The sequence below is a fragment of the Homalodisca vitripennis genome, chromosome 5, assembly GCF_021130785.1.
Source record: "Homalodisca vitripennis isolate AUS2020 chromosome 5, UT_GWSS_2.1, whole genome shotgun sequence".
Taxonomy (NCBI): domain Eukaryota; kingdom Metazoa; phylum Arthropoda; class Insecta; order Hemiptera; family Cicadellidae; genus Homalodisca; species Homalodisca vitripennis.
The window spans coordinates 128,804,266-128,820,055 of NC_060211.1; the positions used below are offsets into that span (position 1 = coordinate 128,804,266).

General features: G+C 33.0%; 1 protein-coding gene across 1 annotated transcript in view; it reads right to left on the reverse strand.

Annotated features, from left to right (window-relative positions):
- Nucleotides 1–3,414: 3,414 nt before the first annotated feature.
- LOC124362879 (17-beta-hydroxysteroid dehydrogenase 13-like) overlaps nt 3,415–15,790 on the reverse strand; it is a 60,033-nt gene continuing 47,657 nt past the window's right edge. Inside the window, exons 6-9 of the mRNA XM_046817748.1 lie at nt 15,233–15,362; nt 13,003–13,129; nt 10,774–10,899; nt 3,415–4,988 (exon numbers count right to left, since the gene is read on the reverse strand). Coding sequence (XP_046673704.1) covers nt 4,919–4,988; nt 10,774–10,899; nt 13,003–13,129; nt 15,233–15,362 — 453 coding nt within the window. The 3' untranslated portion in view covers nt 3,415–4,918. The remainder of the gene's footprint in view (nt 4,989–10,773; nt 10,900–13,002; nt 13,130–15,232; nt 15,363–15,790) is intronic.

The window sequence follows — 15,790 nt, forward strand, 5'->3', positions numbered from 1 at the left end:
AGGATTGTAGAGGAAATAGAATTTTCCCGGACATTTGTCATTGTTAGGTGATACAAGAAAACCTTTGGCCCCCGGTTAGTCTTAAGCTGTTGGTCGTTTAGTGCAGACCTATTTTGATCTGAACTAGTTTAGTTGTTTTTTTTTTAGTTGCATTTATTTTTACTTAGAGTCCATACAGTACCGATGTAAATTTCAACACCATCCTCCACCCACGTTTTCAAGTCCATTTTGGATCATTTGTAACGCCAAAGCTGTGCAATGTTTCTACAGAAACTTTTTGATTTACTTGTTAACTGAATCGTTCAACACCCATCTTTTAAAGACAAGTAAGGACCTTAGCACATTTTAATAAATGTAATTTAATTTTGGCAGAAGGAGTTAAAATAAAGACGCTCTACAATAAAAATTCCTTTTAATCAATGAAAAATACTTTTTATATGTAATGGATCTGTTCACAATTTTAAGTACGAATACATTCAACAATTTAGTTGGAATAAACACTTTCTTAATCATTTTAAAAATTAATGTTGAATTTAAATTTTGAAGTATTGAAAGTTATATTGGTGGATTTACCGAACCAATTAAATGGATTTTTATTAGTGTTTAAATAAGTGTGTACGTAACTGTAGTAGTTTTTATTACCGTATAAAACTTATTGAGTTAACCTCCTAAACAGCCTATAATAAACCTAAGTTGTGGCTACACATAAAGAATCAGTTTTGAGACACGTCATTTTCAGGGTAGTTTGTGTGAGAACTATTGGTAAAATTCTATATATAACTATGTCTGTTGTCAGTTTAATAAAAGTGAGGCCAACCATGACATGAAAAAATTTCAACCTTGCGGCATTGTTTTCTGTATGTACTTCTCTTAGTAGTAAATGGTTCAACGTTGTACGATCTAGAGTATCGGGATTTTTAAAAGAGAGGATGAAAATTGTAGGTTACGTGTTATCAGTTTTTTTATGTGATTATAGCCATAGTGTAAAAATTACAAAACAAAACCAAACAATACAATAAAAATCCACCAAAAAATATACATTAAATGTGAAATGAAAATTGTGTTATCCAAGTTTGTGCTGAAGAAAAAGGTTATGAAAGTATTAAAGGCACAATAGTCTATCTTTTAAGTTCTTGAATATACTACAAACATTGGTGAACGTTTGATTTTATTAGCGAATAAGCAACATCAGTAATCATTTCAGTATCATGTGTAAAATAGTGGGACCAATAGTGACTATCACTTGATCTCTCGTGACTGGACGTTTGCACTGCCGGTGTTAAATTTGCCTTTGTACTTGATAGATTTAATGTTTAATGTCTGCATATATGCAGATTAGTTCCTCCAGAGGTCTTCTATAGTAAGTGAGAAATTTGTTATTCCTAAATTAGGCATTTGTTACTAAGGGGATTCCATTCTGGCTGGCTCATACCTTCCAAGCGAACCTACACTGGAAACAGCAAATACCGATGTGTCACTACCATCTGGGAAACTTAATGGAGCTGCCTTAGTGTTAAAGACAAAAACAAATGCAAATAAAATCTTACTATGCCAGGCGAAGTTAGGGCTAATAAGTCCTCTCTAACACTTAACCTGGGGACTAATGGCCGGACAAGCGGGCTGCTTGCAAGGACAGATCGCTCAGCGAACACCCATCTAAGTAGCGGCCACACTCGACTTTGCTTGATCTAGTTATCTTGCAATAACTGCCGTAACCGTTACACTGTGCCACTAGCATGTTTACAGGTAGTTTATATACATGAGGAAGTATCTTTCCTCTATCCGCTTTGACTGGAAGAGAGTCAGCCTCCCTTTTTTCGAAGAAGATATTACTGAGATATAGAGTCCGTTATCGCTCCTCAGAGGGTCTCGACAGGAGGTGGCTCCTACCACCAAACCTTACCCATCTTGTAAATTATATCAGCCCGGAAGCAGTCTCAAAGAGTTAAATGCAATGAGGGGGTTTCTCATCCTTTTGTCCAGTGAGAAAAAAAACTCCTTATTTTGAAGATTGTCTTTTAGGATGTCGCAAAGAATCAATAAATCAGTGAATGGAGTTTACCATCTTGTCACTTCCACATATTTGAGCATTTTAAGAAGTTTTTCGGTATTAAGTGTTTTGGTTACATCCTGTTCCTTGCAAATGGAAACAGTAAGATGAAAAGCTATTCGCAAGCAGTTATTTTATTATTTCTAACTAAGGGAAGAAGTTACAATTATTTTTTCAACCCTCATTCTACCTATTACTGATCAGTGTTACATTTAGACAATGCTTCACTTAATAAAAATCTGTATGTGTTGTTGTGCTGAGAGAAAGAAAATACAGCTATCTGAAACAGTAAGTGTACAATTTATGTTGTTCTGTGAAGGTTTTCGAGACATTCTAATAGAAACCCCAAGCTTGCTGTCTTAATATTCAATTTTATGTTTTAACACAAATAAGGAAAGGAATAAATAATTTTCTTCCTCAGCTATGTACTTTGACAAGAGAACATTTAACTTACTACCATGATTAATGTCCCCAGTGTAATCTACACATTTTGTTTCTGTTATTAGCCCCATTCATTGGTTTTTTGTGGTTACTATTCTTGATTTGATACTTGACTGGAACGTACACAATGCAACAAGAACAATAAATCATTGGTTATAATAGATCGATTTCTTTCCTCTGACAGAAATATCTGTTGAAACTGTTTTGTGTTGTTAGCACCATGTTGTATATGAAGTACCGTGTAACCAGTTCTGTGTAAATAGTGTGAAGAAAATAATTTTTATCTTGTTTTCCCCGCACAAGAGAAATTATTTCCTAACAGTCCTATCAATAGATAAATAAGATAGTACAAACATTTAGGCTCTTTCGTTAACCGATTTTTAATTTTCTGCAGGCTCCAATATTTTTATTATTCATCTCATTTTGCCCTTTCAAATTAAATTAGATTCACTAAAAACGCTGAAGAAATACTTATTTTAGGGTTAAGCACATAGTTCATTTGTTCATTGATGATCTTGCACACCTGATTATTGGCTATTATTATACAATTCATCCCATGTAAAAATATTTATTCGCACACGATATTGATACTTTTTTTGATTCAAATTGTTTCATGGTTTCAAACACACTCACTATTTTTTTTTTTTGGGGATGGACTTTACTGAACTTCTTTCTTCAAATCCCTTTTAAAACTTCAGATTTCCTCTCACTCCCAAGTCCTTCTCTAAAAACAAGAGATGAAAGCATTTTTTTTAACCTGATCTGAACAAAATAGTTCCAGTTCACACTATTCTAGATACATTTTACGAGTATTGGAAACAAATAGTAGTGCTTTGTTTAAAGGTCTTTTAAAGGTAAAAAAAGATTAAAAACTTGGTTTAGGAAAACATTCTCCTTAGTATTGTAATAAGAAACAGTCAAACCAAAATTCGAATTAAATTTATTGTTATGTACAAACGCTATTAATAAAGCTAAAAGTACTAACTTACATGTTTGTGTGTAAAGCTAACAAATAAAATGTATTAACAGACGTACTTTATTTAACAGTTTCAAAAGATTAATTCATGCTATCATTACAATATATTATTCATGTAATAATACATAAATTTAAATTTATAAAGTGCTACTAACACATTAAATAACTTAAATAAGACACAAACACCTTTGGAATAAACATAATTGCATGATTGGAAGTGTTCCTACCAGCCAAAATGAAATTAACAATTACGTATAAAAAGTATATTACGTGCCTTCTACTGTTAATACAAATCTAAAATAACCTAAAATTAAAATTAAAACATGCTCTAAATGTCATGGCAATCAATAGCTCTGATCATATTATTTAATCTAAAGATTATATCTTCATAGCAGGTAATGATGAACAAAATTAATGTATATTGTAAAATAAATCAAATCTAATCTTATTTTTTTTAAAGTCACAAGATTATTGGGAGTAATTGTATTTTAGACAAGAGAAAAGTCGTGCTTATCAATCGTAATTCTATTATAACAGGTGTTTTAATTTGTAATTCATAGATTATCAAAAACATTTAAATATATAAGATACTTTTAAATTAATCATTTAAAGTATATGAGTGGTGAGAAGAACTTACGATGTAAAAATAGCTCCTTAATGCTATACTATTGTTAACGTTAAATAGTACAATTATGAGGTACAAATAGAAGCCTGCCATTGGCAACAATGAAAAGGCCTAAGAAAAACTTGAATCCTTTCCGATCATATTTTTAATTTCTTGAATATTTTAGGGGTTAATAATATAAACAGTTGAACGCTGTAAAGGCGAATGTAGTTCATTAGGTAGTACTAAAAATTGAATTACAAAACTACTTATTTAAATCAGACACGAAATACACATTTTTCACAGTATTTTCTCCTAAGACTTCTTATTTTCTTATTTTTTTTAGATTCCCTGTCAGTGAAGACCCTTCAGAAAAATTATTCTCGTCTCTTCTCTGTTGTCTAAAACCTTTGATTGTATTAGTTTAAGCTACAAAGGTAATAAATGTACGAGTATAGTTGTATGAAGCCCGGGGGATTTTTCAGTTAGTTCTAACGTCTGACGCTAGTGCTGCGCCACTTTATTGCTTGTGTTGAAATATTTACTACCTAAAATACCTGAGTCTCTCACTCCATATAGGGCTGTCTGAGTGTTCGATTTATAGTATTGTATGAGTTATCTCTTGTGTAATAACACTATCGGAATCGGCCTCTTTACATGTATTTTCTTGCACCATAACTAAAGCAATAGTGTTTAAATATATTTTACATATTTGATTATTCACAGGTACTTGTTCAATCCATTGTAGGCTAATACTGATCAACAATACAACTCAAGAGATCATTAATGCATTGCATTGTTGTAAGTATATAACATGTCTTCTTGGGTTGGTTTCCTTCAAGTACGGTCAATCCTCAGGGTCCACTCCGGTGTCCAAAAAGTCCTTCGTGTGCTGGATAAATTTACCAGGTAGTAACCTACACACAAATATATACATTAACAACAATTTTTACTGATGGATATTTTTTGCATTTTAAAGACAAGTTGTAAAAGTGGACTACTTTTATGAGGATAACAGCAGAATACTTATGTTTTGCTACTGCTATTGTTGATTTTTTAAATTTAAAGCCATAATCACTTTTAAGAGGACGAGCCGATATCATCAAAAGACCTGGTGAACCATTCAATTTCCTTTTTTGTGAACTACTTTTTAGTTCATTATCGTGTTATTAATACACGAAATATTTATTATACACTCCAAATAGACAATATCCGGTCACCTGATAGATTGGAATCACAGCTGGATCTATCTCAATAGTTTTAGATTTATGAAATTGTCCCCTTAAAAAAATTGAGCACTACACTCTCACACGTAACACTATACCTTCCCTAACTACAAAATTACAGGTCCCTAGTTTCCAGCACCCATAACTTGGCAAAATTTTAAATTTGTCGATGGGCCGTTGATGTTTGATTCAATTAAGTTATGGTTTTACTAACAGCCATCTTTATTTTGGCCGCATAAGTGCAAAGTTTAACCCTACAAAATTTACGACTATTTTTAATCCTGGAATTATGGAAAATTTTTCATTTTAAAGATATGATTAATAACCTGCTGAGGTTTCTAAATCAAGGTTAATACTCATCTAAACATATTTTAGTTAAAATAATATTTTTGTTAGTTGTGCAGGAAAAAAATTTCAAACTGTTCTGTATTTTGAGTAAAATCAAAAAGTATACATTTTGCTTACATATAAATAAAATGTTTGAAGGCTGAAGTGAAACGAACAAGAGTTTCGCTCCATGAGAACAATGTTACACTTCAACAATTTTACGGTCTCATGTTTGGTCTTATAGCTGAAGTCTCATTTTAAAGATCACAATTTCAAGTCTATGGCTCATTTCATTATTGACAGATAGAAGGACAAGCAAACACACGAGAAAGATATTTTTACATCCTCCAGCAAACAACAAATCCTTACAGCCTACTGAGTTATATGCTTCAACGACGCTTAGCAAATTCCATGGTTGAACTCATAAAACTCATTCTTTTGCAAAATTTCAAGTCTACAGATGAAGTATTTCTGGAAGTATCTTTTCATATAATACATCCATATTTTTGTTAGTTAAATTGGGTTTCACAACGGTGTTTAAGTAATAAAAGACTACACACACACACGTCACAATAAAATGATGTTGGATGTGTTGGAGTGGTTAGACTACGCGTATTAGTATGTCACATGTTTGAATCTCTTATGAGTGGATTGAGTTTGGTTACAAATGTATTTATTCTGCTATTTTTTATAGCAACTGTTGTGCATTAAAACACTCTAATTTTTATCAAATAAAATTAAATATACAATTTATTGTTTAATACTTACATAAAGAACGTAGCAGTTTGTACATTTTATTGAATTTTATATACGTAACAACTTACAATACTCTATTAATATTTATAAGTTGGGTATTTAAATTTATTGGGATCAGGGAGGATTTCGTCTCTAATTATCCAAATTAGACTACATGTTTTAATAATGTTACATGTCAATGAGTGTATTGAGTTTGTTTTCAAATATATTTATTCTCCTATATTCTCAACGCCATCATGGCTACCCATAAGAACAATGTAAAAATATTTGCTAACGCTCAGCCAAATCTCATGGAGTGACATGCCCTATAATAGAATTAATTACAAAAACTTCAAGTGTGTACGAAAACATAAGTAATGTATTGAATACCTACTAAAAATGATCCCCGGTGATTTATATCTAAAAAATGGTGGTTATTATTTAAAACATACTTCTGCATATTAAAACAAATGTTGTGAACTTCTTGAAATTTGTGAACTAAGGAGGTATATTACCTTTGTGGTTCCTCGTATAGAAATGAAGCTTCGTGGACTATTTCAAGTTTATACTTAATTTCGTTTTCGAGATATCGTGCGGACAGACAGACATGGAATTTTTCCAGCCTTACGAGTGTTAGGTACTTTGACTAGCGCTCCTTTCGATGTTTTACTCAACTAGCTAGAGAGCTAGTTGAGTAAAACATCGAAGAACAAGAGAGAACAAGAACAAGAACTTAGAGAAGCCGAACAAGAGAAGAAGTCTTGGTACGACCCTTATGTCAACTGGCCGAATCTGTCATAATTCCAGACACGCAAATGAAAGAAAACACTACAAATAACAATTTTAGCTCAGTAAATATTTGAACTGATCAATGTGGTGAGGTTGCGGCACTCTAGGAAAGAGGTAACGTTTTAATTCTTTTTGTCTTCAAAAATATGTTGTTTCTTTTTAACAGAAACCCAGTTATTTGATTAATAAACTCTCACGCCTAAAATATATTTCAGTAATGAGATTTCACGTTGTTTATTTGACTACAGTGTAGTTTTTGAGCCTCCATCATCTAACCACGAGGGCATTTTTAATGACCACTGTTACGGCCACGCACAGAAGGACAGGTTCCACAAAATTTGTTAATAATTTAGTACTTAATTTTATATCACTAATATCGCGCTGTTTGTATAAGTGACCGCTGTATATATAATACAGTGTTGTTACAATGTAAGTTATCAAACTCAGGATAATGATGATGCGATACAACGGCTGATTCACGCACGGCTGGCTGTATTATGGTGCAAGAGCTAGTTAGTTCGACAGTGATAAACTCGGTACGGTCTGCGAAAGATGAGACTCTAATGAAATCAGCTTTTTGGTTGCAACGTAATGTGCACTTTTAGAAAGGCGATGATAGTTTTGTATAAGGGGAGAGAATCAAGAGGAAGCTGTAGGGAAGAGGAACCTCCCCTAAAAGCATTAGGGTCACGAGTACCTAAAGAGAGCCTTCAGTGAATAGTAGGCGGCAGATTCACAGAAAGTAGGACCAGATCAGTGTCAATACCAGCAAAATGAATAAGAGGATAATTAACAAATGTCGACTCGAGATACTGACTAAGGTTGCTTCAACTTTTTACAAACTTTATAATAACATAAGCAAACTGCAAAAGCCGTATAGTAAGGGTAAGATTAAAACTTTAGGTTTAGTTACTTAGTCGGAGGGTGAAACAATTTTTATGAGTACTAATGAAATGCACAATTTATCTACAATATTTCATAATATTGGAATGAATTGCTCCAAAAATTTTAGTAAAACTTGAACTACTGTTGACCATAGTGGAAAAATATCAAGTCCATAGTAATCTTAATGGGAGCACTTTATGATGAAATATGATAGTAACATAATAATTTTAATTCGTAAGTATACATATTTATGATATATACGTATTATTTCAATGTTCATAGTTAAATGGTTAAACAGTTACACTAAATTGGTAAAAGCTCTTAATTAAGGTTTAAGCGTAAGAAACATTATTCTGGTTCGAATCAATTATATTTAAAACGCCATTGTGTGTTGTTTGTTTTGTTGCGACAATCATAAAATATTTAAATACTCGGTTTGAGAAGTCTACTTTAAAATGGTCTACCTTCGGCTTTTGTAATCCAACTTCTGTCTAAACTTATTCTCGGTGTTCCAGTAGCGATTGTATTGTTGCCCTGATCAAAATTTAAAAACATGGTCTGGAAATTCTTAGGTGAAAAATAGTCAACTTCTAATCACTATCTCTTCCAGTCTAAGGTATTTCAGATACCCGTAGTATCATGATGTCATATACACGTGTGTATCAAATTTCACTTTTCTACGTCAGCGTGAATGTGAAAAACAATATATAGTTCTTTTAAAGGTTGCAACCCTATTCCAGCAACTCTATGGGTAGTTTATATTAAAAAATACATTGTCTATTAAAAACTTAAGCTACGTTTTTTTTTAAATTGTAAATCATCCTAGATCGTCAGAAAGTTGGCAAATTAAATATATCCTAGTATTTATTGCAACCCGTTTCAACCCCTATAAATGTTTTATCTTTATGAAAATGCTTCCATTTTTATTTGTAAGTCATGAGCACGTGTGTAAAATTTCACACTTCTAGAAAATCTGGAAGTTGGGAAATAAAATTATAGTTATTTTAGGGGTTTCAACACTATTTCAATCCCTTCATTAAAATTATTTACACTGTTCAGAGCATAAGAAACGTGTGACAAATTCCATCATTCTAGACCATATAAAAGTTGAAAAACAAAAGGTTGCAGTCTTTTTTAAGCTCCTATGGGTTTTTAATACTTGAAAATGCTTTTATTTGTGTCATCAAGCACTTGTATGTTGAATTCATCTATATAAGACATTGGGAAGCTGTAAAAACAAAAATACAGCTCTTCTGGGAGGTGCAACTCCATTTCAACCCTTATGAGTGGTTGATTTTCATTTATCTGTTGAGAGCGTAAGACACGTATGTGTCGAATTTCATCTTTCTAGAACGCCAAGAAGTTGAGAACGATTTTAGGAAAATTTAGTAACCCCATTTTAACCTCTATGGGTGTTTGAGTTTTATGTAAAAGCTTAAACTTTCTATTTAAATCATGAGCCATACGTGCGCAAAAACTTCCTGGGACATCGAGAAGTTGGCGAGTAATGATATATATATATATATATATATATATATATATATATATATATATATTTAATTTCATAATATTACTAAACAATTTCTTAAACAACATGGCGAAAATTAAGAGCTATTCCTCAAAACAATAAATTTATTAACTCCCGAAATTCCCAGAACTCCCACTTTCTATCTTTTTCGAAAAATCCATAAAGCTATTAGACCACCTCCAGGACGTCCAACTGTAATTTGTCAACAAACTACAGAACATAGAATTCTTTACGTATACAAGTGACTGGCCATCGATTTCACATTTTCCATAGCGACGTAGAAAAACAAAAGTTTTTGTTGTTTGATTTCTTACTTTCTTTTTCTGTCATATTTGTTGCAAATATTGATACAATTTATATTTATGTGAAGAAGTGTTTTTAAATTCAGAAAAATTCACAAATGTTTTGAACCATTATAACTGTGAAGAGAATAACCTGTTTCTATGAATATACACACACACACACACACACACACATATATATATATATATATATATATATATATATATATATATATATACATTTAATTGTATAAATGGCAATAGCCTTATTTAATTTCAATAAACACTGAATCGCAAAAAGTACTTGCTCCGCCGGGAGTCGAACCCGGATCTCTCACTTGCCGGGTGAATGTGCTACCATTACACCACAGAGCGCTTACTTTTTCCGATTCAATTATTTTGTATTTGTCAGTATCTGTCACATATGAGTTTAAATAAGCAAACTAACATATGATCGGAAGACCAAATACCTGTCAAACGACTTTTATTTACATTTAATTGTATAAATGGCGATAGCCTTATTTAATTTCAATAAACACTGAATCGCAAAAAGTACTTGCTCCGCCGGGAGTCGAACCCGGATCTCTCACTTGTCGGGTGAATGTGCTACCATTACACCACAGAGCGCTTACTTTTTCCGATTCAATTATTTTGTATTTGGCCGTATCTGTCACATATGAGTTTAAATAAGCAAACTAACATATGATCGGAAGACCAAATACCTGTCAAACGACTTTTATTTACATTTAATTGTATAAATGGCAATAGCCTTATTTAATTTCAATAAACACAGAATCGCAAAAAGTACTTGCTCTGTAATTATATATATTTACTCAAAGTAATTATATATATATATATATATATATATATATATATATAATTACAATGACTAGAATATACTTAGCTAAACTAGAGATAACTTGACATATACCTTGATATTCTATCGAGAGTGAGCATGGGTGTGGGCAGACTGAGCTCTTTGTAGTTTCTTCTCATGGCTTTGACAATCTTGGAGGCTACTCTGTCAGGTGGCAGAAGATCCAGTAATGCCGGAAACCTGTCAATCGTCGTTTTGCAGTAAAATTTAAATAGTAAATGCACTACAACAATTAGTTGACATTAAGAAAAAGCCCTTCTTCTACAAGAATACGTTTTATTTTAGCACTTTCACTCCGTCAGAGACATTTATATATACTTTATTGGTTTAAAGTTTTAGACAAAACTGTGAATGTAAAAAATCAATAAATTTAATTAGTTTAAATTTATAAAAAAAACATTTTTATCCAGTATTCCAAATGATGACAAGAAAAAATCAGGTCTACAGCATATCATATTTTTACATAAACATATTGTCAAATATCTGTTTACAATCAGCTGATAGGTTTTACATGTGTTTACTGTCTGTTACAAGGTTTTCTGATACATAAATTATGAAAATTATTCTAAAACAATCAGGTTTGCTATAATATATATCGTAAAATAATATTATATATAATATAAAACCTTTAAAATGCCGATAATGACCTATTACCGCTCAGTAAACAACCTCATGTTGTTGTGATAAGATCATTAAAGAGACACCCACAGTCTTTTGTTGAAGATTGTTTTTCAGTCTTTAAACTGTGCACAATACTGAAAAAATGAATAAATGGCTATAGACTTAATGTTCCATCATTTAAAAACTGGATGGGGATCACTTGGGTTGACCGGCAAAAAAGATCCATTGGAAAAAAATCGCTGAAATCGGATATTGTGCCAATTAGTATACGTGGAACATCCCATTAAGTCAGCAACCGGTTTAATATCAACTCACGTAGAATTAATTAGTGCTAGTCAGTCTGGCTGCTTCTCAACAGGTTTCATGTTACATCAAGAAAACTGGGGGACATCATGCGATACTGTGACATGTACCCACAACATATGACACACATTTGTTTTCTTTCTTAAGTAACCTCAATTTCTACAGTCTTATATCTTAGCTCTAAAATCAATTACATATTTCCTCAAAAAGGAACCTTACTAGTTAACTTAGCGGAACAGGGAAATTTAGCGGACTGTTATTAGGAGTAAACCATTTCGGCCACTTATTAGGCCTAGGTCTCGTTGCTCATGTTTAAAGGCCTCCCAGTGGACCGTCGTGTGAAACCCTGACATAAACAGGGGAATTTTCCTCTCAATCTTTAATATAGATTATTATCATTCGAAAAATTTAATTTTTTACAAACATTTATACCTTATTGTAAGAAGTACATTGCCCCACATGGCCTCCAGCAGGGAGGTCAGCCAGAAACCATACACGAAAAGTGATATGATCTCACCAATTCCAGGAATGACTATAATACGTTGTAATAATATGAGGAAATCCACCCTCTACACTATATTTTGTGAGGATTTTCAGCAAAAAGCTATATATATGTCATCAAAATTAATTGGTCGTAATATACTAGTTTTCTGTATTGGACCCACAGATCTTCCAGGACAACCGATTTTTTAATATCCTTACTTTATTTCGTAAACCGTTAATTTTTCATTTCGTAAAACTACTTACTTTTCTTCAGAGATCCTTAAAAAAACCCATAACTTAATCAGTGAAAAGCCTCTAATAACCCTTAAAACTAGTAATTGAGAGACGCCTGCTGGAAAAAATACTTGTTAACTTTTTCTACCTGTTTAGGGTAAATATAGAAATATGTACATTTCACCTAAGCTTTTAAATGCTAAATTTCATAATTTTGTTAATCATCAAATACTTCTTCAACATTTTCGAGATCATTTTATAAACAGTGGAGCTAATTTTCTCGCCAAACACTTGGAATATGTTTGAAGATTAAATCCATATTTATGTCTCTGTTCGAAGGTTAAATCACAAAATTCAGATTAGAAAAAGCCTCTGGGAAGTACTTAACGAGAACAACATGTACTTATAATCAATATCTAAAACCCCTAGTTTTCATTGCACTCAGAGTACTATCCAAGAACTGTTTTAGCTTCTCTGTTTTTTTGGTTTATTGAATTTCATATTTCTACGGTATTGATTAGTGGAAGAATTAGTGAATGGACAGTGAGTGTTTAGCCTTAAAAATAAAATTATTTATGAACCACTGGAATTGTGTTTTCGTTAGTAGCGATACTTAGAACAATGTCAGATATTGTATCTCACCTGTTCCTAGGCCTCTTGACTAGACCAGTGCCTACCATGATGGGATAGACTGTGGTGAACTTGATCTGTGACTTCCTAACGCTCGTGTCTGAGGCTCTCATCTCCTCGTATAGCGCCTCCATCAGACCTGTCACAGATTGTTATAAATCATGTTATACTATGCATATTTGATTAAATTCTATGTGTAAAATATTTATATATTTTTGTTCGGTTATACTTATATTTGGAAAACAGGAAAAATTGAATTTAAAGAGTCTTATAACATTTTTTTCTTCATTTCAAAGAGTTAGCGCAAACAGGTATTGATTGATTATGCAGCAAACGCTATCATTGTTTCAAGGTTATGCAGCAATTAATTTAAAGATAGAATTACTTAAACCTATTTGTTGAACGCATTGGTTGAACAATTTAATATAAGTTCAGATATTCATGCTGTCAAGGTTTCGAGTATGAACAATGGAACCGAATTATAAATATGGAATTTTACATCTTATAGGTTTTCGTTTTCAGTAAAATACTCTGAGAAAAAGGAAAATAAAAGTCAATGTAGATTTCGTTCAGTTTTTGGATTCATTATAGCTGACTTACCTACTGATCTGATTGAAAATGCTGGCATTCTATTCTCTCTTTGATCAGTCTCATTGCCAAAAGTACGGTCTAATGTAGTTACAGTGATGTCTTTATACTGATTCATAATAAAAAGTACTTGCTCCAACAGGACTCGAAACTGCATCTCTAGTATTTGCGGGGCGAGCATGCTACCAATACATTATAGAGTCGTGATATACATAGACCTTGCCACAGAGCCTTCACTTTTGTATTACATTATTTTGTATTATAGCTGTTTAAATACACGCTTGTGTTTAAATAACCTAAATACTAGCATCGTGAGTGGGAGCGGTTGGGGAAAATGCGAATAAGAAAAGAAATAGAAGATGGAAAGGCAGTGATTCCCCGAGTAATCTTACCTTCAATATAGTCTATGTAGTCAGAGCCCACCCCACGTGATATACTGACTATATGACACTGTAAATCCTCAACATTACTGCTTTGTTGATAATTTTTAACGATTTCGCTTACTCAGGTTCGCATGACTGCCATTTCCTAGCAGTATTTTCCACATTCAGATGAATCAGCAATGACCAAACTTACGGTGAACTTTCCCCATTGAATAAGTAGTTTCTACTATTAGACCACGATGCTGATAAGTGCTTATATGTTTATTCAAGCTTGACTGATATTTTTATAAGATGCTGGGCTATGAGTGAAAGAAAGATCACAACAATTAATACCTCACAACTTTGTTACATGATCTCTAATAACGTGTTTTCCTTTTATAATTTGCTTTATTCAAAGATAAAATATACAGTATCTACAGCTAATTTTCTGTATTCAGTTTTTCAGCGATATCAATGTAAAGACGAATCGTTCCAAATCAAATTACAAACGTCCGTTTTTGATATTTCGAGAAGTAGACCAATAGTAATGGTAGACAACTCCATACTCGAGGAATATACTACCTGGACAGGGGTCTGACCTGGAACGATCAAGTCGTTATTGTTTGTTCTAAGGTTGGTTCAGGTAGCAAGAAAGGGCTATTCGAATTCTTTAAAAATAACAAGACAGAGTGTCAAGCAAAAGTGCATTCTGGGCCTTGCCCTACTGACTTTACCCTGGCTCTACAAATTCGAGGTAGCAGTTCACTGCCTCTTTTGGCGTGAGATGACCCACCGTAGAGATCCACGGTTACATTAGAGGCAACTTCGCGGCCAATAGCATAGAACATCCACATGAGCGCCTTCCATCTCAAATTGGTGACACACTTATCAACCGGCTCCATGTGGTAATTAAAAAATCACAAAACCTTCAAAGTTCAAGATTATTTATCGATAAGAATAACGATAAAACTGGTGCTACAGCATGACCGTAAGTGTAAATTGGAGTGTGAATGTGCTGGATTAATAAAAATTTGTAAAATTAAACGACTGACAAACAATACACAAGAACTGCAATAAAACAATTTCATTTCATACAAATAATTAATTTAAAATATACTTATCTTTTCACTTAACTCAATTAATGGTTGGGAGTGCTGCAATGTTTTACTGCTGCAGTTAATGAGGACACAAGTAAAATTCTTCAAAAACTTCGTTTCACTTCAATAATCAATTAAAATTTCAAGTGGTCATTGAGGCAAGTACAGATATTAATGACGCAGTATAAAACTGACCTCTGACAGCGAACTTTGATGCGCAGTAAGGTACCGCGTTGGGGATCCCCATAATGCCACACATGGACGACAAGGCTACTATGTGACCGTGGTTCTTCTCTACCATGGACGGCAGGAAGGCTTCCAGCGTCTATTAGACAGAAACACAGATTACTAAAACAAGCCATTTTGTTAGTCAACATTAAAAGTTTTATCGGGTGACCGATCGAAGCCATATACTGAACTAACAAAGGTTTCCTTTACACACCGGGTCGAAACATTGTTTACAGAATTATGTCTTGGGCTCTGAAATATTTTGGGCTCGGTGTGGAGAGCCATCTTATCTACCGATTGTTGGTTGACTGAAAATGGCTCTTCTCCACACCGAGCCCAAAATATATCAGAGCCCAAGACATAATTCTGTAAACAATGTTTCGACGCGATGCGAACCGAACTGTAGCACTTTGATGTTAGTTATAAAATAAGCTGCCTAAGACTACGGGCTAAGATTATATGCTGGACCTCAAACAAAGTGGAACTTTCTTTAATATGATGGATGCTGACGTGCTAAAAGATTTT